This window comes from Macaca nemestrina, chromosome 20 (genome assembly GCF_043159975.1).
Source record: "Macaca nemestrina isolate mMacNem1 chromosome 20, mMacNem.hap1, whole genome shotgun sequence".
NCBI lineage: Eukaryota > Metazoa > Chordata > Mammalia > Primates > Cercopithecidae > Macaca > Macaca nemestrina.
The window spans coordinates 60035459-60061209 of record NC_092144.1 but is presented as its reverse complement, the minus strand read 5'-3'; the positions used below and the strand labels follow the sequence as shown (position 1 = coordinate 60061209).

The following is a 25751-nucleotide window of genomic DNA, read 5'->3' as shown; positions in this document are numbered from 1 at the left end:
GCAGGCGCAGTGTTCTCCCTCTCGCCACGAAGTAAACAAGTGGGAGGGTCTGAGAGCTGCACCACCTGGGGCAAGCACGCCTCGAAACGCCCACTTCCTTCTCCATGTTGTATACTGGAATTGAAGCCAAGGAGGTACCATTTTGCTCGAGGGCATGGCCTAAGCCGGTCGGCTAAGGCCATGTTAATACGGGGGTGTCCCATCTCTCTGCGGGGCGCGACAGCTGGAAGAGCCGAACGGATAAGAGAAGAGGAGGTGAGAGGAGCTGTACACCACAAGAGGCACTGAGGGACTCGGGATAACGGGATGAAGCCGTCAGTGCCCCCAGAAACGAAGCGGCCCCAAACGAATTTCTGAGTCACCGTCGCGAGAAAGCGGGCTGAGCCGCCATTTTGAAGCCTGGCAAACCGAAGCAAGAAATGCTGCCGTGTTGGATCTTTGCCAGCTTTGGTGCTGAATGGGAGCAGGTTGGAGGGAGGGAGAGCCAATGTACACTATGGGCTGATTAGACCGGTTGGCTGCCATGTTGTTAACGAGCACCGATTTCCTCCACTTCTGTCGAAGAAGTTTATCGTGGGTCAGGGACGTCAGATCGCTTGCCTTCGTTTGCTGTGGTCATGAGCGAGCTTATGAGGACGGCCATTATTGTTGGGGGCAAATGGAAATGCTCTAGGCGAGAAAGCTGAAGCGTTTTTTTCGCCATTTTTTTTATGGGCATGCTGCCGTCGCCATTGCCCACTGGTTCGGATGAAGCCCCTGTGGCCGCCATCTTGATCTCGGGCGGCCCCGATAAGGGAGGCGGAGTGTACAGAGAGGAGGCGGGGCAACTACGCGGACGTGACGCAAGGCGCCGCCATGTCTTTTGAGGGCGGCGACGGCGCCGGGCCGGCCATGCTGGCTACGGGCACGTGAGTGGAGGCGGCGTTGTGAACCGCGGTGTGGGGAGGATTTGGCCGTCCTGAGGCAGCGGGGCGCTGGGAGGGCGAGCGGCTCACGGGAGGGGTATGGCCTGCACAGATCAGAGGGCAGAGGTCCGCCAGCGACCCTTTGCTGAGCGCTGGAAGGGGGTCGCTTGTGGGAATCGTCCTGTCAGACCTGAGGCAAATCCTAGACAGCCTCACCTTGCGGTGTCCAGAGCGCCTGGGATCTCTACTTGGGCCGTGGACCACGTCCACGGGGTCGGGGAATGGGTTGGGGGGCCTCGGGGCGCCCCTCACCCTTCCGAAGGCGGGACTTCCGGTCCTGGCCTCGGGCTGGGCGGGATTTCCTGTTTTCTTCCTAGACCAGTGGGTCCTCCCTGGACCACCGGCGAGGTTGGGAGGTCTCGGGGCAGCTGAGCCTGGCCCCAGGCACTCACCCCACCCGTGGCTACCGCGTTCATGCTCGGGTTCCTCACATCTTGGGGTGTGGGGCACTAAAATTTCGACAGGAGGGATGGTTCCACCCTTCTTCTCCTTAGCTCTTTCCCTCCTCCCCGCATCCAAAGAGGACAGCCACATCGTGCTCCCCTTCCTGTGGGGAACACATCTCACTTTCGTCTCATCTCTCCCTGATCTTAAACGAAACTTCTCCATCGGGGCGGGTTCTTCCTCCATCTCTCAGCTCCTTGGAGGAAACAGGACCTTCTCTAGAAGCTCAAGGGTAAGGAGGACCGCCAGGTCTTGGCTACTCTCCTGTTGGGTAACATTACAGGTGCCCCTGGACCTTGGCAGAGAGGCCTGTGGAAGTCGCCTGTCGTTTTTGCTCATGTCTCCTGAGTTGGGGGAACCCTCACAACCCACTCACCCTATTTCACTCTCTTCAATCCCGTGGCTCCTCCAAGATTGAGTACAGGCAGGGAGTTTCATCCTGACGTCCTCCTCCGGGACCCCCGCTCCCCCTCTTCTCCGAATGTCATTAGGGGCTGCGGGCCCATGGAAGTGAGAGCCCCAGGCCTAGCACAGCCAGGCAGTTGACTTTGGACCGGCCACTTCTTGCTTCGAGCCTCAGTTTCTTCCTCCATCAGCTAGGAAGGACATGAGGGGTGTGTTTGAGACACTGGGTACCCCCCAGTTCATTGGGTTTTGGAGGCTGGGCAGTCAGCGGTTTCAGCCCCACTTGTGCCCTGTGTAGCTGTGTGCTTTCTTGCCAGTGTCCTAAGCTCTCTGAGCCTCACTTTTCCATCTAGATTATAATATCTGCCCTCCTAAAGGCAGGCAGGATGGTGGTCAGGATTTAGAGCAGGCCCTGGATCTAGACTGTCAGAGTCCAGGTCCCAGCCCTGCCTCTTCCAGTTGTGGGGCCGGACTCTTCAAGATGCTGACTGTCCCTGGGCCTGAGTTTGCAACTGTAAAATGGAGTGAACTGTAACTAAAACTCCTGCCTCATAGCGTAGGTGAAAGGGTGGGATGAGAAGGTTGATCCCATCTTGGGTCGTTGCGTGGCTTCTGGGAAGTGGTGGATAAACCTCTTACTTCCCTCGGGGCTTTGAACTCCCTGAGTGAGTCAGATGGGAGGTGAGATGCCAGGTGTGGAATCCCAGCACTGAATAGGTGCTCAGCAAACACCGACATCTATGATCGTGAGTCATAAAGGGCCTGCAAATTTCATTCAAACTCCAGACTCCCTGCTCCCTTCACCCTGGTGGGCTGGACCACAGCTGTGCCTGAATCCCTGCAGTGGCAGTGTGCTCACTGCCTCCCCAAGGAGCCTATTCCACAGCCCAGCAGCTCTGGCTCAACCACTCTGGTTAATGGGGAAGAAAATGAGGCACAGAGAGGGCCAGTGAGCTGTCCAAGGTCACACAGCAGGTTTGAGACAGAGTCAGGGCAAGGACCCGGCCCCCCTACCCTCGCTCTTCTCACCCGGTAAGGAGATGCACCCTGCATTGTCTGCTTAGGGCCAACCTGTCCTGTGAATACAAATCCCTGACCTTGGGAGAATTCACAGTCTGATGCAGGAGGCAGCCAGGGTACAGCTGTCACAAGCTCTGGTGACCTGAATGCTCATGGAGGAAGCCCACAGCATCAGATGGGCTCTGGAAGGCATCTGATGCACGCTGGGGGATGAGGGACGACAGAGGACCTGCCCGAACAGTCTTGTAGGAAAAAGCCACGTGGATTTCCCAGCACAGAGAGCGGCACCAGCACCATTTCTTACCTTTGTTCAGCTCCAACTCTCGCTGAGGCCTCAGTCATGGAACCAGCCAGTTCCCTCTGGAAGGAAGTGTGCTGGGAAGGTGGCCACTCAGATGTTGTGGGACCCCCGAGGGAGGGGACTGGCTGGATCTAGGGGTGAGGGAAAGTTTCTTCCGCCCTAGGATGAGTGAAAGGTTGGTGGGGAACAGAGCATCCAGGTCAGGGACCACGTTTTCTGAAGGCCTTGGGCCTGAGAGGCTCTGGAAGGCCATGGAGGCAGGATAGCCGGGGAGCTGGCGTTGGCCAGAACACGCAGAGCCTCCAGGGCCAGGCTGAAGGCTGAGACCCTGTCCTGAGGACTATGGCGAGGGGTAGCATCAGCTCTGGGTGCAGAAGGAGCCCCCTGGGCCTCGTGCAGGACACTCTGGATGGGTCGGCCGGGCGATGGGGCAGGGTGGCATCACCCAGCAGATTCAACGCAAGCCCCATTTGGAGTTCTAAATTTTCTAGACACCATGTTAAAAGAGTAAAAAAAGCAGATGAAATTCTTCTTCTTCGTTTTTTTTTTTGAAATAGAGACGGGGTCTCAACATGTTGCCCAGGCTGGCCTTGAACTCCTGGGCTCAGTGATCTGCCTGCCTCGGCCTCCCAAAGTGTTGGTGTTGCAGACCTGAGCCACTGTGCCCGGCTCATTCTGCTTTTTTGTACTCAGTCTTCAGAACCTGGTGCAGGTTTTACTGTGAGAGGCATCTCTGCTGGGACTCCCTGGCTTTCCAGTACTCCCTGCTCACGTGGCTGGTGGCTCACACAGAGGCCAGGGCAGGGCCAAAGGGGAAGGAGGAATGGGCTGGGGCAGAGGACGTCGCCAGGGTCTGGGCCTGCGAGGGCTGGATGGTGAGAATCTTGGGGAGTAGGGGATTTGGGGAGGACACGCAGCACCGCTGGGACAAGGTGGGTGGAGGGGGTGAGTGCCATCCACAGGACGGGCAGACACCCTGAGTGGGTGGCAATGGTGTAGGCAGCCAAGTCTCAGCCCCCTCTGTCGTGCTCTGGCCCGCAGGGCGCGGATGGCGTCGGGGCGCCCCGAGGAGCTGTGGGAGGCCGTGGTGGGGGCCGCTGAGCGCTTCCGGGCCCGGACTGGCACGGAGCTGGTGCTGCTGACCGCAGCCCCGCCGCCACCACCCCGCCCGGGCCCCTGTGCCTACGCTGCCCATGGCCGAGGAGCCCTGGCGGAGGCAGCGCGCCGCTGCCTCCACGACATCGCGCTGGCCCACAGGGCTGCCGCTGCTGCTCGGCCTCCTGTGCCCCCACCAGCACCACAGCCACCCAGCCCCACGCCCAGCCCACCCCGGCCTACCCTGGCCAGGGAGGACAACGAGGAGGAAGAGGATGAGCCTACAGAGACAGAGACCTCTGGGGAGCAGCTGGGCGTCAGTGATAATGGAGGTGAGAGGGCAGGGGTAGGGGCTGATGCGGCCCAGTGCTTGATGAGGTGCCTGCAGGAGGCTTTGTGGGGGTGACCTGCTTAGTCCTGAGTACTTCCACGCAAGTGCAGTCTCAGGACCCCAGAGCCAGACAGGCTTGCCTCGGGCTTGCTGTGTGATCTAAAGCCAGTGCCTTCCCTGCTCTGAGCCAGCTCTGTGCTGGGAGTGGTGGGCACAGGGACACACAGCGGGCTCGGGCTTTTTTCTCAAGGGCCTCCCGGTCCAGCCAAGGAATTGGAGTCCCAGTGCGGGGTTGGGAGGCTCTGGAGCAGGACATGGGTAGAACCAGAGTTGTTTCCACAAGGCCTGGGAGGCCACGATAGGAATTAAAGAGTTGTCCAGGATGCAGCCAACATCTGAGGAAGCCAGGGAGGGAGCAAGCAACTGTTTTGGGGGGGTAATTTGGGGGTTGGGCACTTCCCGGAGGCTGGGCTGTAACACTAGGGCTTTGAGGAGTTAGTAGGAGTTTGATCAGTAACTAGGAGGTCCTCGTTTGTTGTTATTACAAATGGCCAGCCTGCTCACCTTGCTAGAGAAAACCCGCATAGGGTGAAGGGCAGGCATCCTGAGTTCAAATCCTGGTGGTATCCCTTAGTAGCCATGGGACCTCGGGCAAGTGACTTAACCTCTCTGGGCCTCCAGGTCTCCATTTGTGAAACAGAGGTCATAGTCATCCCGTATTTCTCTCAGGCTGTATTTTGAGTCACATTGTCCCAAACAGATCATAGAGGTTTCACGTTAGCAGCCCGTTGTGTGCAGCTGAGAAGGTGACAGATACATAGAAACCGAGTGTGTTTCTGCCGATGACCAGGCAGGCTGCTAGAGGAGGCTGTTTTTGAGGTGCAGGAAGAGGGTCTCAGAAGCCTCAGGGAGGTGGAGGTGGAGGTGGAGGTGGTGGCGGTGGCGGTGGCGGTGGCTGAGGAGGAGGGCACACGGAGCATGGCTAGGGCCTCTAACTGGCCCAGGCCTCTAACTCACGCCATCCACAGGGCTCTTCGTGATGGATGAGGACGCCACCCTCCAGGACCTTCCTCCCTTCTGTGAGTCGGACCCCGAGAGTACAGACGGTGAGTGTCCCAGGCTGTTCCCCTCCCTACCTGGGGGCAGGCGGCTGGCACAAAGGCAGTGACAGAAGCTGAAATCCACCCTCTCTTTCAGATGGCAGCCTGAGCGAGGAGACCCCCGCTGGCCCCCCAACCTGCTCAGTGCCCCCGGCCTCAGCCCTACCCACACAGCAGTACGCCAAGTCCCTGCCTGTGTCTGTGCCCGTCTGGGGCTTCAAGGAGAAGAGGACAGAGGCGCGGTCATCAGATGAGGAGAATGGGCCGGTGAGGGGCAAATGTGGGGAGGTAGGGAGGGCAGCTGGAAGGGCTCTGAGCCGCCTCCTCCAGGAAGCCCTCCGGCGTGGATGCCACTTTCCACTCATAAGCTAACTGAATCCTCCCCTCAACCTCAAGAGGCGAGTTCTTGGACCTGAGCCTTGCAGTTTTAACAATTGCAGCCTTACCATGTGTCCTAGTGCCTTATAGAGAAGGCCTCTCCAGGAGCACCTCTATAGAACACCTGCTCTGGGCAAGGCACGGGTATTCTGGCATGCCCTCCAGTGGGGAAACTGAGGCTTGGAGGGTTTAGGTCACCTCCCATCCCCACCCCGCACATTCCTGGCCCTTTGCAGAATTTGTCCCACCCCCTGGTCTCCTGTTCATCCCTTGTAGTGACCCCTGTTTGAAGCTCCTGGGCTGGGCTGGCCTTCACTGAGCCTTCCTGAAGCAGAGGGGAAACTGAGGCACTGAGGGGACATGTGACTTCCCTGAGAGGCAGAGCTGGGACTGGAACCCAGCTGCGTTTCAGGAAGGAGCTGTGGGCTTTGAGGGAGGAGGCCTGGGTCCCCACAGTTCCCCCTCAGGCCTCAGTGTCCTCATGTGCAAACCGGCAGTCACAGTGGTGACCTCTTCTGTGCATCTTCCCTCAATGAGGCAGTGAGCGCCGAAGACCAGAAACAGGGCCTGGTGCAGCCAGGGTCCTCCTGCTGCTGATGTCTGTGCTGGCGACTCATGGCAACACAGTTAATTGAACGCTCTGGCCTCCAGAGTGCTGTGCCCAGGAGCTGGTCTCCCACTGGGCTCAGATCCAGTTCCTGATCTGGGTCTCCGGGTCCCATCCTGCGAGGGGACAGGCCCAGCTCAGGGTGACGGGGGCTGTAGTAGAGGCAGTACTAGGTGCCGGAGCTGCAGGCGGAATGACAGGACCGCTCCTTGGTGGGGGCTGACACAGGGAGGGATCTTTTCTGTAGCGCAGTGGCCACATGATAAAGCAGTAACAGCTGATTATCTCAGTCCTCACAGAGACCCTGTTATCCGCTCCCATTTTTCAGAAGGGGATACTGAGGCCTAGGGAAGCAAAACCTCACAGCTAGTCAGCAGTAGAGGTCTGATTGGAACATGACTGAAATCCCAGCCCAGATCCTCAGACTTGAGAGGGTGCACGCAGCCTTAATAGATAGCAGACAACAGCATTTCCATGTGTAGGAAGTAATGTCCTAGGCCAAGAAGGGGAGGGAGAGGGGCAGGAAGGCTTCGTGGAGGAGGTGTCTGAACCGGGTAGAACGGTTCCTACGCGGAGCAAGACGGGAAGGGCATTGCTGGCAGTGGGCATCGCAGGGCACAACTGGCAGGGCGGGGACGTGCTAGGAGTGGGCTTGGAGCCAGGGTGCACCCCCGGGCTGCGTGTGGGTGCAGGGGGCGTGCCCTGCCGGCGCTGACCTCGCCCCGTCGTCGTCCGCCCCCCCGCAGCCCTCTTCGCCCGACCTGGACCGTATCGCGGCAAGCATGCGCGCGCTGGTGCTGAGAGAGGCCGAGGACACCCAGGTCTTCGGGGACCTGCCACGGCCGCGGCTTAACACCAGCGACTTCCAGAAGCTGAAGCGGAAATACTGAGGCCTAGGGAGGGAGCGTCCCGGGCCTCATCCGCCCCGTCCCACACTACGCCCCCGCCCCACTCCCGGGGCCCGCCAATCTGAGGCCGATCCGGGACCCGCCTCCTTGCGTCTCCGGTTCCCAGGATTGAGCCGCCTCTGCCAATCCACGTCGCCCTTCCAGCCCATGACCTCCCGCGCCGAGGAGCGGGATCTGTCCCGTTTCCCGATTGGGTCTGTCGCGCCTCTCCGCCTAGCGACAGATTCCTTCTATTAAGGGATTGGCTCGCTCAGTTCTAAGCTCTAAATGGGTCAATTCCGTTGTTTTTCGCCTAGCGACAAGGGCTTTGCTCGCACGTCATTGGCTCCATCCCCTAGTCGCTGGGCAGCTCTTATTTTTGATTGGCTCGAATCCTTTAAAGGGCTTGACCAGTCTCCGCATAGTCATCGTCCGCTTTTCCTGAGTTCTCCCTCCTGATTGGCTCCAGCTTCCTGTGGGGGCGTGGCCAAGCCCTCCTGTTCCCAGAATTGGCCTGGGGCCTTCAATTTACATTCTTTACACTACGGGGGCTGGGGTCGTTGCTTCTGGCACCCCCTTTCATTGGTTCCATCCATCCCCACAACAGCCTGCCAATCGAAGCCCGTCCCTGCATCCAGGATGGTACCAGTTCCCGTCCCTCGCCCCCCACCTCCACAGGTGCCTTAAAGGGCCCTCGTCCACCCAAGGTGGGGGGCAGGGGCCCTCACTCTCCGGCCCTGGTGTAGGGGAGAGAGTGAGGGGTTGGGGGATTGGCAGTTGGGAAGGGCGCTCTGAGATTAAAGAGTTTTACCTCTGACAGATAAATGTGTGGTGTGTCGTGAGTGTTCATTCAACATTTTCTGAAACCGAATGGCAACGTCTGATTATCAGTGAACAGCTGGGGGTTGGAATGACTGTGTCCATTTTATTTATTTTTGAGACAGGGTCCCACTCTCGCTCAGGTTCAAGTGATTCTCCTGCCTCAACCTCCCGAGTAGCTGGGATTACGCGCCACTGCCGCCCGGATAATTTTTGTATTTTCAGTAGAAACAGGGTTTCACCATGTTGGCCAGGCTGGTCTCGAACTCCTGACCTCAAATGATCTACCCGCCTCGGTCTCCCAAAGTGCTGGGATTACAGGAGTCAGCCACCGCGCCTGGCTCTGTGCCCATTTTATACATATGAAGACAAGAGGTTCATGGGGTGGAGGAGAGCATTCCAGTCTTGTGTGACCATGGACCCCAATCTTGGGGTGATGGTTGGAGCCAGAGGCCACATATTCACCAGCAAAGCCAGGAACTCCAGCCGGGAGTCTTCTATTATAAAAGGACTGGAGCAGCTGGGCTTGGTGCCTCACGCCTATAAGGCCAACACGCTGGGAGGCCGAGGCGGGACGATCACAGGACGCCAGGAGGTCGAGATCAGCCTGGGCAGCACAGTGAGACCCCTTCTCCAAAAAAAAAAAAAAAAAAATGGCTGGAGGTTAGAAAGCAGGTGGAAACCACCTTCGAAATTAGGACCAGGTAAACGTAATCTCCCACCAGACCACTACCGGAAGAATGCTAACACTAAGTAAGATTTAAACAGGGCTTACTACCACCCAAACATTTTTTAAAGCTTTTGTGACGTGTTAGTGCCTTTAATCGTCATGGTAACCCCCACGAAGTGGAAAGGATCATCCCCTTTATAGATGAGGAAACTAGAACATGGAGGGTAATACCAAAGAAGGATTTAGGGGCGCTGTCGTGGGCGGAGGTTTCCTTGACTGACAATGACCATCAGATGGGAAAAAAAGCTTCCTCCCTGGGATGAAAATTAGAAGTCAAGTTAGAAAGAGGCAAATCTGCTAACGAAGGATCCAGTCCCCGCTACCGGTCTGAGCCTCGCGTTGCAGCAAGACGTGAAGGTCAGGGCTGTGGAGGGACCTTAGGGAAAGTGGGTCGGGCAAGGGGCGTGGCTGCTGTGGGAGGAACCCAGGCCCCGCCCCCCTCGAGGGCACGAGTCATTTCCGTCCGCCGAGGAACTGAGCGCAGCCGGCCGTGTTGCAAGCGGGGCGCCTCGGGCAGGACCTCCCTGGTCGGAAGTGGCCGTGAGCCAGAGCAGCGGTCCCGGGTGAGTACAGGGCGGGGCGGGGGCATGTGCGAGGCTATCTGCCTGTGCCTTGGGAAATGGGAATTCCAACTCGCGGGGATGGAGCACGCGTCGTCGCCTGGGAAACGGCGCGACCCGCGGCAGGCGAGGGGGTGGGACTTCCGGAGCAGTTAATGATGGGGAAAGTTCTAGTGGAGGTGGGAGGAAGTGGGACTTCCTGTAGCAAACTGGAGCTGTGCGCCACTCAAGCCCGTTTACCTGCTCCCCAGGCTGGCACCCAGGATGGGCGAGGTGGAGGCCCCGGGCCGCTTGTGGCTCGAGAGCCCCCCTGGGGGAGCGCCTCCCATCTTCCTGCCCTCGGACGGGCAAGCCCTGGTCCTGGGCAGGGGACCCCTGACCCAGGTCACGGACCGGAAGTGCTCCAGGACTCAAGGTGGGCGGGGCCTGAGCTGGAGGGGGTGTGGCCTGTTGCAAAAGTGAGAACAATCCAGAGGGACGCTTGGCTGCTACGCGGGATTGCGTGGTGCCGGCAGCCCCGAAGTCAGAAGGTGCTCTGTAGGGCTCACAGGAAGAGAAAGTTTGTGCTTGATTTAGAATTAGCTAGATCCTTTGGGGGAGAGGGGATCGAGCCAATTTCGGGAGGATGTTCACTGCGCGGATGATACTCAGGCCATCTGGAAATCCAGAAACAGGCGACGACCCTTGTCAAGAGAAAAATTATCCTATGGAGAAAAATAAATGTCACTAGGTTGGGATGGATGGTAACAGGCCAAGTCCCGGACCTGTATCTAGCCACATTTTTTGTAAAGGAGGAAACCAATTCTATAGAGAAAAGTACTTCCCTGTCCCTTACAAGGAAAGACCAGTGTCAGGCAATCCTAGTGCCACCATCTGGCTACTACATGTCAAGGAGCCAATCCCGTGTAGAAATAAACTGCCTCTGACTCCCTCCGGAATGGATGCTATAGCCTGAAGCAGGCCACACTCCCCAGAAATGAGGGAACCAATCACACAAGGATGCAAATCCTGACTCCATCCCTCCTATCCTCAGTGGAACTGGTCGCAGATCCTGAGACCCGGACCGTGGCAGTGAAACAGGTATCAGTGCCTCTGCAAGGGGCAGCAAGGCCTGGGGATGGGATTTGGGGAGGAATTGCAAGCCATCAGTGAAGTGGTACATTAGGAAAATCTGATTGGGGCCGGGCGTTGTGGCTCAAGCCTGTAATCCCAGCACTTTGGGAGGCCGAGGCGGGCAGATCGCTTGAACCCAGGAGTTCGAGACCAGCCTGAGCGACATGGTGAAACCTGTCTCTATAAAAAATTAGCGGGGATGGTGGCGCGTCCTTGTAGTTCCAGCTAATCGAGAGGATCCCTTGAGCCCAGTAGGTCTAGGGTGCAGTGAGCAGTGATCACCACACTGTACTTCAGCCTGGGTGACAGCGAGAACCTGCCTCAAAAAAGAAAAGGAAAAAATATGGCTAGGAGATAAGGGGGTGTGTCCAGTAAAGAAAGAAGTGTTGCCTGTTTCAGTGGGGTGGATACCTGTCCAAGCCCTTAGAAATTGGACAAGGGAGGCCAGGCGCGGTGGCTCACGCCTGTAATCCCAGCACTTTGGAAGGCTTAGGCGGGCGAATCACCTGAGATCAGGAGTTTGTGACCAGCCTGGCCAACATGGCGAAAACCCATCTCTACTAAAAATACAAGAATTAGCCGGGCATGGTGGCGGGTGCCTGTAATCCCAGCTACTCGGGTGGCTGAGGCAGGAGAATCGTTTGAACCCGGGAGGCAGAGGTTGCAGTGAGCCGAGATTGCACCACTGCACTCCAGCCTGGGCGACAAAACAAGATTCTGTCTAAAGGGAGGGAGGGAGGGAGGGAGGAAGGAAAGGGAAAGGAAGAAAAGGAAGGACGGAAGGAAGGAAGGAAGGAAGGAAGGAAGGAAGGAAGGAAGGAAGGAATTGGATAAGGCTGAAAACCCTTAACCGTTAAGCGGTGAGGCCTAAGGATCTGATTAGTGGTGAAAGGCAGATCTTTCCGCTCGGTAGTTGATTGGAGGAGGCTCCCGGTCGGGGCGGAGCCAGTCTCAGCTCCTCCCTCTTTCTGCAGCTGGGAGTTAACCCCTCAACTGCCGGGACCCAGGAGTTGAAGCCGGGGTTGGAGGGCTCTCTGGGGGTGGGAGACACACTGTATTTGGTCAATGGCCTCCACCCACTGACCCTGCGCTGGGAAGAGATCCGCACACCAGAATCCCAGCCAGATACTCCACCTGGCACCCCTCCGGTGTCCCAAGACGAGAAGAGAGATGCTGAGCCTCCCAAGAAGCGTATGCGGAAGTCAAACCCCGGCTGGGAGAACTTGGAGAAGCTGCTAGTGTTCACCGCAGCTGGGGTGAAACCCCAGGGCAAGGTGAGGACTACGCCGAGGGCTGAGGGAGCCGCCACAGACTGGGACCCAATCCCAGGTTTGTTGTGTGCTCTCTCAACTTCTTTTTAGCCTCTATTTACTTTTCTGAGAAATGGGCCTAATGATAAACGCAGGGTTCGTTGTAAGCAGTGGGGAAAATGATGTATGTCAGCTCCTGCATGTCCCACGGTGACCACCCAGTCATCAGCAATGACCATGACCGTCTCAGTAGGAGCTATTATGATGAGTATTTTTTAGGTCCAGAGAGACTTGAGTTCAAATGCTGTTCACCACCACATTCTGAGTCCCATGTCTCTCGTCTCTACGATGCTGAATCCATAAAAAGCACGTGGCATAGTCCCTGACATGCAGTTAGCACCCAAAGCTTTGCTCCTGTTTTTATTTTCACGATTAGCAGCCCACCAAGGTGGAGAAGGCCAGGGGAGGAAGGAGGCTGGGTAAGACATTAACCCCCATTTTAAAGACTGTAATCCTGGGGCCGGGGTCATGAGGAGGAACAGGAGACAGGAAGGTTAAGATGTCGGGCCGCACTCCGAGGCCTCACGGATGCTTGACATGGAGCTGTTCTGTGACTTGCTTTCCCCATCTGTGAGATGGCAGGGTTGATGTGAGTCAGCCTATGAGTGGAGAGGGTCAGAGGTATCACAGTGCTGCTGTTCCTCTTTCCTTGGTGACACCAGGTGGCTGGCTTTGATCTGGACGGGACCCTCATCACCACACGCTCTGGGAAGGTCTTTCCCACTGGCCCCAGTGACTGGAGGTGATAAGAGGCAAAACAAGGGAGTGAGTGAGGCCTGGAGTCCACCTCTGGCCCCGGGTCACCCCTCCCGCTTCCTACCTGCCCTAGGATCTTGTACCCAGAGATTCCGCGTAAGCTCCGGGAGCTGGAAGCCGAGGGCTACAAGGTATGTGCAGCCGCCTGTCTGCGTGGGCGCGTGCAGGTGGCGGTCCGACCTCAGGTCAGACCAAGGTCCTGGTGAGCAGGCGCCTCGTGACACTCTCTGCTCCCCAGCTGGTGATCTTCACCAACCAGATGAGCATCGGGCGCGGGAAGCTGCCAGCCGAAGAGTTCAAGGCCAAGGTGGAGGCTGTGGTGGAGAAGCTGGGGGTCCCCTTCCAGGTATGGCTGGAAGGGAGGCTGGGAGCTATGTGGGGGCACAGAGATCTGGAGAGAGGGCTTCAGACTCCGGGATAAGTGGGGCAGAGGCCTCAGGCGGTGTGATGCTGATAAGAACCCATCATCAGCTACAAATTCTGTAGCTCTGCTTGGCTGGGTGAGGGCTGGGGTAGCATCCAGTAGGTGCTTGAGGAGGAGCTGAGGCTGGTGGCCCCCTCCCATCCACAGGTGCTGGTGGCCACACACGCAGGCTTGTACCGGAAGCCAGTGACAGGCATGTGGGATCATCTGCAGGAGCAGGTGAGTCTCGCAGTCTGCCCGGCTTCCCTCCTTTTCCTCGCTCCAGCCCCTCACTCCTGGGCTCCCCGCTCTCCGGCCAGGTCCGGGCCTCCTTACTCCTCCTGTCCTCCCTCGGACCTGCCTTCTGTTTTTTTGCTGTCACATCTTAGATGTTGGTTTACGAGACCAATGCTCTTAAACTTTCTAAATCAGAGTAGTAGAGAGAGAAGCTGTTCATTCCTTCCTTCATTCGTTTGTGTGTGCATTTGTTCTGAAGTTTAGCACGTTCTTGAGCTGAAGATAGCGGTGAGCGGGACAGCCTGCTCCAGCGGGGCCCGCACGGCGAGGGCCATGACTCTGGGCGGATGGGCAGACTGGCGTGTAAAACAGTGGGAGGGAGGGAGGTGGAGAAAGCAGGCATCGTTTCAGCTGTGGTGGGCACGGATGGCCTCTGAGGAGGTGACATCCGAGGAAAAGGCCTAAGACAGAGGAAGGAGGGAGCCACGTGGACACCTGGGGAAAGTGGTTCCCCCCCACAGGAGTGACAGCAAGTGCAAAGGCCCTGAGGCAGCCCCTAGCCTGGGCTAGTTAGGGACAAGGAGGCCCATGCGGCTGGCCCTAAGCGAGGGAGGGGAGAGGGCAGGGCCACAGGGAGGGCCCCGCTTTTGCCCTGAGGGAGGGGGAGCCTGGGAGGCGCCGGCCCCCAGGAGGCTGGAGCTGAGGCAGAGCGGCGCCCTCTGGTGGCCGCGTGGGGAACCGGCGGAGGCGGAAGCCGGGAGGCCTGGAGGGAGGGGGCTGCGTGGAGACCACAGGGCCCAGGAGCACGGTGCAAAGTGGCTGGATGGTGGGGACATGAAAAGTTGGAGGATGAGGCCTGATGCGCGGCATAGACCAGGCGAAGCAGCCCCAGGGACCCGCTACTGCTGCGGCGGAACAGTTATGGGAAGGGCCTCCTCACTGCCATCTCCCGCAGGCCAACGAGGGCGCGCCCATCTCCATCCGGGACAGCATCTTTGTGGGAGGTAAGGGCCTGGAGACTGCTGAGGGTGGGCTGGGACCCCTCCCTCCGAGCTGGTGGGGACAGTGTGTCCCGTGTGTTCCAGACGCAGCCGGACGCCCGGCCAACTGGTCCCCAGGGCGGAAGAAGAAAGACTTCTCCTGCGCAGATCGCCTGGTGAGGCCCCTGCCCGCTGCCCCGCGCCTGAGCCGGGCCTGTGTCTGATGTCCGTTCTCAACCCCTAGTTTGCCCTCAACCTTGGCCTGCCCTTCGCCACGCCTGAGGAGTTCTTCCTGAAGTGGCCAGCAGCCGGCTTTGAGCTCCCAGCCTTTGACCCGGTGAGGCCCTGGGGTGGGGGTGGGGGTGGGGGTGGGGGTGGGAGCGGGAGGGCTCCCGGAGACGGGGACAGCGTCTCACGCGTGTGCCCCTCCCCTCGCAGAGGACTCTCTCCCGCTCAGGACCTCTCTGCCTCCCCGAGTCCAGGGCCCTCCTGAGCTCCAGCCCGGAGGTGGTTGTCGCCGTGGGATTCCCTGGGGGTGAGTGCCCTGCCCCTGTGCCCTGAGCCCCTCCGGGGTCCTAGGCCACCCACCGACACTGCCCCCCACACAGCCGGGAAGTCCACCTTTCTCAAGAAGCACCTCGTGTCGGCCGGATACGTCCATGTGAACAGGGTATGACTAGGCTTTGGCCGCCCCGAATCTATTCAGTTCCCATCTCCACCGCTCAACTAGTTTGGGGCGGCTTCCCTCCATCACTGCCTCCCCGACCCCGCTCTGGGTCTTCTCTCCCCTCGGGTCTCCGGATCCGTTTGTGACCTCTCGTGTCCCCAGGACACGCTAGGCTCCTGGCAGCGCTGTGTGACCGCGTGTGAGACAGCCCTGAAGCAAGGGAAACGGGTCGCCATCGACAACACAAACCCGGACTCCGCGAGCCGCGCCAGGTAGCGGGGAGCCTGCGATAGGGTGGGCGGGGCCTGCGGCGGGGTGGGCGGGGCCTGCACATGCAGCTCCTTCCCCCACAGGTACGTCCAGTGCGCCCGAGCCGCGGGCTTTCCCTGCCGCTGCTTTTTCTTCACCGCCACTCTGGAGCAGGCGCGCCACAACAACCGGGTGAGCCCGCTAGGCCCGGTCACCCCCCGGGGATGCACCCCGACCCCCCTCCTCACCCCCAGGTGCCCCCTCCCTCCCCTGACCCCTGGGCCTTTCGCCCCTTCTGATATCCCCCCAGTTTCGAGAGATGACGGACTCCTCTCATATCCCCGTATCAGACATGGTCATGTATGGCTACAGGTACTGTTGGGGACGGCAGGGGGGAGGGGCACTGGCTGGGCCACATGAGCCAGGCTGTCCCTCACTGTTCCCACCACTGCCAGGAAGCAGTTCGAGGCCCCGACGCTGGCCGAAGGCTTCTCTGCCATCCTGGAGATCCCGTTCCGGCTGTGCCTGGAGCCGAGGCTGGAGCGGCTGTACTGCCAGTTCTCCGAGGGCTGAGCCCCGCCCAGCTCCCCTCCACAATAAATGTTGTTTTCTCCTTGAGCTTGGCCGGCATTTTGCTGGGAGGAGGGACTCCAGGCCTGGCAGTTTTTTACATGGATGGAGGCTTTAGGGACATTTTCCGGTAACAGAAGGTGGGGTATTACAGAAGGGATTCCAGCTTTGCTGGGACCTGGCATGGGCATGTTAGACATTAGCCGGGGAACGCACAGGGCAGGGCGCTGCCTGGCTGCCTGAGAGCCAGCTGGTGAGCCCACAAGCCCCAACCCAGGGGCTCGCTCAAGGCCAGGTGTGACCCCTGAACTTGAACCCAGGGCCTGTGGATCTGGAGATTGCTGGGGAAGAGGGTGTGGGCAGCCGAGAGCCAGTGAGTTTGCAGGCTGTCCAGGCCTGCTGGGCCACCTTATGGCTAGGGGGCTGCCAGGCATGGGGCAGTGAGTAGAGGGGGCAGGCAGGTTTTTAAAAGGCTTTATTAGGGAAACGTAGAGGGGTGGGGACCATCCTTGGAGGCCTCAGGACACCATCCTCCATGTTGCTGGGCAGTTGAAGTCCCCAGGGACCCCTGTTCAGAAGCATGTCACCTGGGGGCAGGGGTGCAGTGGGGGCTGCTGGCCACAAGCTCCCAAGCACTGACCCACATCCCTGTGGGCAGAGGCCCGGCCCCACCCAGGCCTGGACACTGCACCTCCCATGGCCCTGCAGCCGGGATACAGTTTCCCAGATAGCCCAGGACTGCCAGGACTGCCGTCTCTCCCTCTGCTCTGGTCGCCCCAAGGCCAAGGTCGCCCTGCTTCTGTCCCAACCGCACCCACCCCCCCCCCCATGCCCCAGGGTCCCTCCTGTACATGACAGGGTCACCACTCACCAGTCTCTGCCGGGGCCTCATCTGTGACTCTGGAGGGGCCCAGCCCGGGGTGGCCACTACCCCCCCATCTGTGGGAGGAATCAGAGGCCAGTGGTGAGCAGGCAGGAGGGGTGGGGGGGAGGCTGAGCAGCCCTGGGGCCCGGCTGCCTCACCCCTCGTTGCTGCTGCTCCTGCTCCAGGTTCCGCTGCAGGACCTGCTGCTGGTTGGCAATGACACGCCGGATGCCATTGACAAAGTTGCCCTGGTCGTGGGGGATGAGGCCGATGAAGATTTTCTTCTCCGAAGAATACAGGAGCATAAGCACACGGATTTCACATGATGCTTTGTAGGAAAAGTGCACGCAGCCAGCCTGGTGGGCACAGGGCGTGGTGTCAGTAGACAGCACAACAGGGACTCAGGCCCAAAGGACGAGCATCCCTCCAACCATGGCACCACGCCGTGGGCTCCATGAGCCAGACACAGCCTAACTGCTCTGTCCTCACACCTCCCCACCCGTCCCGGAGGTGGGCCCCCTTATTAGGATGACACGGTGGCCAAGAGCAATGGGTGGGTCAAAGGCCAACAGGCTCTTTTGGGAAGGGCCCAAGAACTTGCATTTCAGAGCTCCTGGGCAGGCCAGGCTGTGTCTGGGGCCAGTTCACCACAGCCGCCTGAGCCAACCGGTCATGGCTTCAACTCCGGAACCCAAGGGATCGGCAGCAGCTGGCCCAGCACAGGTGAGGGCTGAGGTACATGGAGTCTTTATGCACTTCCCTGAGGAAACTATTTGTGTGTGTGTGTGAGACTGTTTCATTCCTGTTGCCCAGGCTGGAGTGCAATGGCGTGATCTCAGCTCACTGCAACCTCCACCTCCTGGATTCAAGCCATTCTTGTGACTCAGCCTCCGGAGTAGCCATCATGGCCAGCTAATTTTTGTATTTTTAATAAAGACAGGGTTTCACCACGTTGGCCAGGCTGGTCTCGAACTCCCGACCTCAGGTGATCCACCCTCCTCGGCCTCCCAAAGTGCTGGGATTACAGACATGAGTCACCGCGCCCGGCCTGAGGGAACTCTTGCAATTGCTTTAATGTAAAAACACCTACACCCAGGCCCCGTCACCCACCAACAGCTTTGTGGACAGTTTACTCAGACTAAGGCAAAAGTAATTTTAAGGTAGTTTCGGGACAGATGTTACCTAAGTATGGCCCAGCTGGAAGGTGGACACCAGGGGAGAGGGCGCAGAAGCACCAAAGTCCAACCCTCCCCACCTCACAGATGGAGAAACTGAGCCCCAGAGAGAGAAGACTCAGCCGAGACTCCCCCAGATAAGATGATCACCAGATACTCTGGGACCTTGCTGGGGACAGACAGCCCTCCCTGCCCAGCAATGGGCCTTTGGGATGTGGCACAAGCTCCCGGGAAACCTGGAGTGACAAGGGCACCTGTCCCGGGGGAGCGGAGAGCACGGAGTTGGTGCTTTGGGACATCAGCACCTGGTGCTGAGTCAGTCCTGATGTGGCAGAGGAGCGGCAGGCCCCTGCATAACCGGGGTCAGTGCCCCCGTCCAGTGCCGTGGGGACAGCACAGAGCCCTCAGGAGCCACGCCCACACTAGCCACCCTCTCCCCCCAGCTGTCCAGGACATGGTGCTCTGTTCCTCTCCCATGTGCACCCCCCTTGAGCGGTCCTGCCTCACTCTACCCTGGCTCCCTCTGCCCTGGCCGGCCCCTCCCCAGCGTTTGCTGGCGCCACTCACGAAGCCGTTGTCCATGATCCGGCACAGGCTCTTCAGTGTCTCCAGGTCCTTGGTGAAGTGGAACTGGACCAGGCGCGAGTTCCGAAACAGCGGCACCAAGGTGGTCTGCGGGGAAGCGAGGGGACCCCCGATTCTGGCTTCTCAAACCACGGCCTCCTGCTCCCAGCCTGCTGAGTCCCCCAGGCCCAGGACCAAACTGAGGCTCCCCTGTCCTCCTTACCTCAGGAAACTGTCATCTCCACCCGTCAACCAGCCTAATCCTGGAGTGCTGTGGAAGCCGCTCTCAGACCCCTTGGCAGCTCCCCAGGTCCAGATCGAGGCTGCCCCTGCCTCGCTCAGTCCCTGCACAGCCACCGGCTGGGTGCCTGGGACCCCTTGGAACCAGGCCTGAGGACCTACCCACTGCCCCTCCTTCAGCACCCTCAGCTCCACTCCCTCACAGCCAGCTCAGGCCACCCAGGGAGGCGCTCTTGCCCCCAGTCCCGCCCTCTGGAATGGCTACTGCTTGCAGGCTTGACAGCCCGGCCCCAGTCCCTCACCAGCAGCTGCTGCGGGATGAGCTGCATGTACAGCTTCCTTGGCCACTGCTCGGTCCTCCTGTGGGGCACGAGGGGACGAGGGTCAGGAGGCCCCAGCTCCCCTGGACGCTGCCACCGCCCCCAGCCCGGCACTCACAGGATCTCCCCCTGGTTCACGTAGACGTGGGACGGCAGCCACCTCTTGGACCGACTGTTGGGCTCAGGCCTGGGCTTTTGGGGGAGAGATAAAGAGGAGCCCTCAGGGCTGGAGACCCCCAACCCCAGTGTCCCCTCCCAGCCACAGTCCGTGAGGATGTGGGGGTCCCAGGTCCCCGGGCTGCCGAGGGCTCACCTCCTGCCACTCCATGACGCCGCTCCATGCCAGAAACTTGTTGTTGACGATCTGGACTGGGCCTGAGTTGACACCACCAGGTCCCACTGCCTGTTGGAAGGAAGGGGGTGGGAAGAAGGGGCCCTGGGTCCTGGGAAACCTGTCTGTCCTGGGGTCTGCCGTCCCTCCCTCCGAGTCTTGGCCTGTCGACCCCAGCTGGGTCCATTCTCTAGCCCCAGGGGAACAGGCCCTGCCCCCTCACCTGCTCACAGCCCCCCACGGCTCCCCAGTAGCCTGAGACAGGTCCTGGCCCTCACCTGGTGCACAGGACCTGCAGAGTCTGCCTCAACTGGCAAGGCATGACCAGAACACGTGGTCACCAGGCAGGGCCTTCCAGCCTCACGATGATTCCAACCCCTGCCCAGCTCCCCACTCCACTGGCTTCCCCACCGCTGCGCCAAGACCCACCCTCCGGCCCTTCAGAGCCACCTGGTGGCCGCTTTTCCGTGGAGCCCTGATGGGAACCCGCCCGGCCTCCTCTGGGCTCCCCTGCGGCTCCTTGCTCCAGTCATCGCATCACACTCCGCCCACACCAAGTCTGGCTGCCCATCCAGGGCAGTGGGGCCTAACTCCACTCTGTCCTCAGAGGGGCTGTGCTCGGCGGCACACCTGCTTGCGGGTGGTGATGACCTGCCGGATGGCGCTGACGAAGCCGCTCTGGTCGTAGGGGATGAGGCCCATGAAGATCTTCTTCTTGGATGAGTACAGGAGCATGAGCACGCGCACCTCACAGGGCGAGATGTGGGGGAACAGCATGCAACCCGCCTGTGGGGGCCGCGGGTCAGGACCCCGTGGGCACTGCCCGGGGCCGCCATGCCCCCACCACCCTGGACTGCCCCACCTGTAGGGGACGAAGGGAGGTCATTGGTGGACAGAGGCCCCCACAGTCAAGGCCACGGCCATAGGTGAGGGGCCTCTGAGAGCCCGTGCAGCACCCATTGGCATCCTCCGACCCTGCCATGGCTGAGGTTGGAGTGTGGCGCCCGGCACCCAGGCTGTGGTGAGAACACCGAGAAGGCATCACCTCCTGCCCACATCGTCCCCTGCCGCCAGCCTTCCTGCCTGCCTGATGGGGTGACCTGGCCTGGGGGTTAAGAGCACAGGCAGCGCCCCACCGCTCTGCTGCCTCCTAGCTGTGTGACCTAACACCAGCCACCTCCTGTTTCTGGGCCTCTATTTCATCATCTGTAAAACGGGGTAATAGTGCACACACTTGGTGCCACATAAAGGCTCAACAGATAAAGTACTGGTACCTCTTGGACGGGGCATGGGAGAACTAAGCCTGACAGATGTGTCTGGCTGTGGTGTCTGAAGTGGTGGGCCCGTTCCAGAACCCCATGTCCCCTCCCCACACTGGGCCACCCTCCACAGTGCTGTACCCTACACACTGCCAGCCTAACCTTTCGACCTCGGTGTCAGTCCAGGGATCACCTGGCTCAGGGCCCTGTCCCTGGCCTCCCTGGAGCCACGCAGAGTCACCCTCCCAGGGCCATGCCTGGGGGGCGAATGCGGATGCCCACCTTCCCTACAGACTGGGTACTCGGGCCCGGACATGGCAGGCCCTCAACAAACAGTGCTGGGTGAAGGGGGATGGGTCAGCTAAGAGACCTCATGCCAGGCACAAGCCCTGGTCTGCCCCTGGTGCTCTGAGGGAGAAGGGAGGCCAAGGCGGAACCCAGTGCGCCTCAGAGCGGCAGCTGGAACCGGGTAGAGGCAGACCGTCCCAAAGGGGAACAGGGACTAAGAATGTCCCAGAGCCAGGTCCTCTGGGCAGAGGACTCGCTCCCATCCCATCCCTGCCTCCTCTCCAGCACCTGCCGTCTTTCATAGTCCCATCCCCCTTGCTGACCTGCCCTGCCCCAGAATCCCAGTCACCTGAACAGCCTCCCCAGCTAGGTTCACTGAGCACTCACTAGGTACTAAAGTCACCATCTCAAGCGCTCTACACAAACTCCCTCCCTCCAGCCTCCCAGTGGCCCTAGGAAGCACGGCTCCTGTTAGCCCATTTTACAGACCAGAATACCAAGCCACGATGCGCCACTCCCTCCTGGCTCTTATGTCTAGCACACCCATTTACTAGGTTCCTGCCATACGCTGTGTGTCCCCGACAGACTCCTGGCCCCGGTCCCTCTGTGCACTCACACCCCAAGGGCCACCTCAGAGCTGGGCACAGATGCAGGAACTGGAGACCTCTCAGGCTGAGTTCCTTCACCCTGTGCTCTATGGAGGGTGCCTGGGGTCAGTCATTTCCAGACAGGGTCTGAGAGGCCACGAGGGCTACCGTCGACCCCAGGGGAGACTCGCAGCCCCCGCCTGGGCTGTGAGCAGGGCGCTGCCTCCAGCCGTACTTGTCAGCACAGTGCTACAAGGGAGCCGCCCCCTGCCCCCCCTCGCGCACCCGAGCCCACCCCACTCACAAAGCCGTTGCCCATGATGCGGCAGAGTCCCTTGAGCGAGTCGCAGTCTCTGTTGGTGAAGTGGAACTGTGCCAACTGGGAGTTCCGGAACAGGGGCCCCAGAGTGGTCTGGGGGGGACAGGGGACAGACAGCTGCGTCAGCCAGGCATGGGGGTGCTCAGAGTGGGTGGGGCGGGTGGGGCGGGTCTCACCAGCAGCTGCTGCGGAATCAGCTGCATGATCAGCTTCTGCGGCCACTGGTCGGTCTCCCTATGGGAAAGAGCCGGTCAGAAAGGGCTGCCCGATCCCCATGGCCACAGCCACCGCCCCTGCCACCGCCCCGGCTGCTGTGCCCCGGCACTCACAGGTTCTCGCCTTGGTTCACATAGGCTTGGCAGGGCAGGGTCCGCTTCAGCTTTGCAGTGGAGTCAGAGTAGGGTCTGCGCTTCTGTGGGGGCAGGAGGGCGTCACTGTGCACAGCCTAGATGCCCCAGCCTGGCCCCGCGGGGACAAGACCAGACCCTGGAGACCAGCTGCAGCCCCACAGGGACTCACCTCCTGCCACTCAAGGACGCCGCTCCAGGCCAACAGCTTGTTGCTGAGTCGGTGCTCGCTCACGGCCAGACCCCCGAGGGTGAGCCCAGGTGAGGAGGGACTGATGGGACCCAGCGCCCCGAAGACCCGAGCGCCTTCCTGCAGTGGAGTGGGGGGGGTAGGTGGGAAACTGAGGCTGGGGCTGCAGGGACAGGCAGTCCCCACATACCCCAGAGGGGATGTCCCAATATTCGGACCCAAATCCCCTGGTGGAAGCCCACCAGGCCATGTCCAAACTTCTCTGCTCACCCCTCAGGACCCCAACACGCTGGTCCTCATGTCCTTTCCCGCTGCCCCCCCTCAGGACCCTTCCTTCCCAGAGCCTGCTGTCACCTTGACACTGGCCCAGCAGAGTCCTGAAGCCTTCAGCCAGCCCCACCTCCAGCCTTTGCCCCAGCTGTGTGCCTGATCGATTCCTTGAGACCCAAGTTAGAAGCCGGCTGTGGAGGACGTTCCATGTGCCCCAGGCTGGGCCCAGGGCTTCCTTGCAGCCTCCGCAGACACAAGCCGGCCTGTGCTGTGTCTGTCCCGCAACTAGCTTGCCCTGTCTGAAACTCTCCTAAGGCTCCCAGTCACTCCGAAGTTCAACTCCTCCCTCTAGCTGCCAGTGCCCCCCTCTCTGGCCTTATCAGTCTGACCCCAGGGAGACAGGAAGGAGGTGACAAGAAACACAGAGGGGACTGAACCATCTAGGAGAAAGACAGCGAGGAGAAGGGGGAAACATGTGGAAGAGAGCTGGGACACCACCCCCTGGAGGAGCCTCACAGACCAAAACACGTAGAACACCAGGAGAAGCGTCTAGCAATAAAGCCAAGCAAAGCCGCAGATACTACTCACAGGGCACTCTCCCATTATTTTATTTTTTATTTCTATTACTTTTTTGAGACAGAGTCTCACTCTTGTTTCCCAGGCTGAAGTGCAGTGGCGCGATCTCGGCTCACTGCAACCTCGCTCACTGCAAGCCGCGCCATCATGCCCAGCTATTTTTTTTTTTTTTTTTTTTTTTTAGTAGAGACGGGGTTGCACCATGTTGGCCAGGCTGGTCTCGAACTCCTGACCTCAAGTGATCCGCCCACCTCGGCCTCCCAAAGTGCTGGGATTACAGGCGTGGGTCACCGCACCTGGCCTCACTTATTATTTTTTAAAACCAGAAACATCTCAAAGCAAACAAGGGAAAGCTTCGAAAACAGCATGGCAGCAGGAAACCCTCGAGAGTTTCCCCATAGTAGGCTCCTCCAGACAGGGGAAACAAATTATAAGGGTGATTTCTTTTTGTCTTATTACAAACAGGTATTTTCCAAATTTTCTATGAAGCACAACGAGATCTTTCCTTCCAGAATACTAGCAAACAAAAAATCTTACTTTGTGAGCGCTTAAAAAGAGACACCTGAACAAACTTGCTCTCCACCCTTGCAGGTGATTCTGACTTTTGGGCAATCATCAAAAGATCAGAAAAAACACCTGAGTATCTTGGCGTTAGAATGAGCTGGACAAAGAGTGGATGTTGCCCCGGGGGCTTCAGGCACCATACCGGACATCCAGCATCTGAGAAGATGTATTAAAACGCACAGCTGGAGGTGGCTTTAGAGATGAGGGTACACTTGCAACATACAAGTTGTTTATGGCGCTGGGACCTGGGATATCTAGACTGCATACACAAGTCCGCATATACAGTGACACGTATGCATTTACTGCCACAAAGATGGGTAAAAATCAGGCGAACGCACTTAAGGGCCCAAGCGACATACTTAATGTCTGCTTGTTTAGGAGGGCAGGTTGACTCAGGACTTCAAAAGACGCTGGGATCTGGAGCCATAGTAAAGAGCAGGCATGCATGCCTAAAACCCAGGGATACCTTCCACAGCAGGAGCAGCATATCAAGATGGGACGATCACATTTAAAAACGACGGGTAAGGTGCAACCTAAAGGAAATCTCACATCTTGGCAAGTGTGTGCAAAACTGTGCGCGCCTGACATCCCTACTGCACAGGGAAGCCCATCTAGTACCTACAATGAGGTTTAAAGCCTTGGGCTGCATGTCTGAGGGCCCGGAAAGCACTTTTGAACGACTACATGCGAATGCTGCAGGAAGGGGCAAAGACAGTGGAGTGAAGGGATACGTTTAAGTTCTGGGAAGTGATCTGAGTCTGGGTATCCATGTTTATGACCCCAGGAAGCCTGTTTTAAGGTTTCAGTAGGGCTGCCACAGCTCTGTGCCATCCACACCGCTGGGGAGTGTATTTAAAAAGCGGACTGGAGCGCGAACTCAAGGAAGGGATATCTCACATTGGGGCAAGCGTGTGCACGGTGCAAAGTCGCGATGTGCAGTTTTACAGCCCCAGGTAAACCTTACTAAGGGTTTCTGAAAAGCATGTGCGTCTTTTGGGTCCGGGAAAGCCTGTGCAGCCCAAAGTACCTGCGAAGCTGAATGTTTACGTTTAAGGTCTGAGCTCACGGCAGTCCTTCAAAGCATCCCACATCTGGGCGCGGGCGCACATTCTAGGTGCGCACTCCACCGGCACAGCGCGGGCCCCAGGGAGAACGCCCACGGGTGCGACATCTGGGGGCGCTGGTACAAAGCGCGGGCCCCTCCCTCGCCGCTGTCCCCCAACCCCCGCCCCCATTTCCAGGTTTCCTGCCCGGAGAGAGCAACTTTCCAATCGGGAAAAACAAACGCGCGTGCTGGCCGCCTGTCCGCCGCCCCCCACCCGCGTTTAAATCCGGCCGCAGAGTCAGCAGTAATTTGAGCCCGCCCCGCCCCCGTCCCCCACCCCCCCACCCCGGCCCGAACGCGCAACAAAGGGGAGAGCGCGGCGCGAACCACCGGGGGCTCCACGGGGGAACCCGGCCCCGGGCGGCACCACCCTTCGGGCCACAGGGGACACCCCGGAGCGGCGGGGGCCGCGGACAAAGGCGTGAGCCCGGGGTAGGGGCTGGGGGGGCGGGGCCGTGGAAGGCTCTGGAAAAAGGGCGGGGGGCTCACCATGGGAGGGGCCGAGCGGGCCCGGATCCGCGGAGGCTGCGGGCCTCGGGGGCTGGCCGGCCAGGAGCGCGAGCGGACAGCGCGCGCTACGAGGGGCCGCGGGGGGCGGCCGCGACCCCCGAGGGGGCCCCCGGCGCCGGAGCGGTACGGGGCACGGCGCGGACGGACCATGGCGGGCGCGGGCCGAGCGGGCGGGGAGCTGCCGCGGGCCACAAGGGGGGCTGCAGGCTCCACCGACTGAGGAGCGCGGGCGCGCGGCTTCGGGGAGACGGGCTGAGCCGCACCAAGCTCGGTGGACGCGCCGCCGGAGTGGGGTCGCGGCGGCCGAACCACTG

General features: G+C 59.8%; 3 protein-coding genes across 8 annotated transcripts; 2 read left to right on the top strand and 1 right to left on the bottom strand.

Moving 5' to 3' along the window:
• Window positions 1-32: 32 nt before the first annotated feature.
• LOC105497176 (AKT1 substrate 1) lies at window positions 33-8371 on the top strand. 3 transcript variants are annotated; one of them, XM_011768039.3, is made up of 5 exons: window positions 33-908; window positions 4177-4562; window positions 5590-5667; window positions 5759-5928; window positions 7393-8371. In XM_011768039.3, exons 1-5 carry the CDS (start codon window positions 856-858, stop codon window positions 7534-7536), a joined length of 831 nt encoding a protein of 276 aa, XP_011766341.1. In that variant the 5' UTR covers window positions 33-855; the 3' UTR covers window positions 7537-8371. The 3 variants fall into 3 exon arrangements, with proteins under 3 accessions (XP_011766341.1, XP_011766343.1, XP_011766342.1); XM_011768041.3 differs by having other exon boundaries at window positions 35-255; XM_011768040.3 differs by having other exon boundaries at window positions 47-1641.
• A 1535-nt stretch (window positions 8372-9906) lies between these two features.
• Window positions 9907-20208, top strand: PNK (polynucleotide kinase 3'-phosphatase). Of its 3 annotated transcripts, XR_011617792.1 has the most exons (17): window positions 9907-10057; window positions 10676-10722; window positions 11730-12029; window positions 12728-12807; window positions 12895-12952; window positions 13060-13167; window positions 13393-13464; window positions 14417-14465; window positions 14547-14617; window positions 14686-14778; window positions 14880-14976; window positions 15050-15111; window positions 15271-15380; window positions 15462-15549; window positions 15668-15729; window positions 15813-17515; window positions 17606-20208. XR_011617792.1 is itself a non-coding variant. In XM_011768045.3 (16 exons), the coding sequence occupies exons 1-16, from the start codon at window positions 9907-9909 to the stop codon at window positions 15928-15930; spliced, it is 1566 nt and encodes a 521-aa protein (XP_011766347.2). In that variant the 3' UTR covers window positions 15931-20208. The 3 variants fall into 3 exon arrangements, 2 of the variants coding, with proteins under 2 accessions (XP_011766347.2, XP_011766348.2); XM_011768045.3 differs by having other exon boundaries at window positions 15813-20208; XM_011768046.3 differs by lacking the exon at window positions 9907-10057 and adding an exon at window positions 10082-10372 and having other exon boundaries at window positions 15813-20208.
• On the bottom strand, window positions 16388-25751 carry LOC105497179 (PTOV1 extended AT-hook containing adaptor protein). Of its 2 annotated transcripts, none has more exons than XM_011768047.3 (13): window positions 25417-25751; window positions 22395-22532; window positions 22205-22287; window positions 22052-22109; window positions 21861-21968; window positions 20053-20208; window positions 19405-19494; window positions 19210-19283; window positions 19074-19131; window positions 18535-18639; window positions 16951-17148; window positions 16799-16866; window positions 16388-16514 (listed from the first exon to the last, which is right to left on the bottom strand). In XM_011768047.3, the coding sequence occupies exons 1-12, from the start codon at window positions 25585-25587 to the stop codon at window positions 16855-16857; spliced, it is 1251 nt and encodes a 416-aa protein (XP_011766349.1). In that variant the 5' UTR covers window positions 25588-25751; the 3' UTR covers window positions 16388-16514; window positions 16799-16854. The 2 variants fall into 2 exon arrangements, with proteins under 2 accessions (XP_011766349.1, XP_011766350.1); XM_011768048.3 differs by having other exon boundaries at window positions 16388-16495.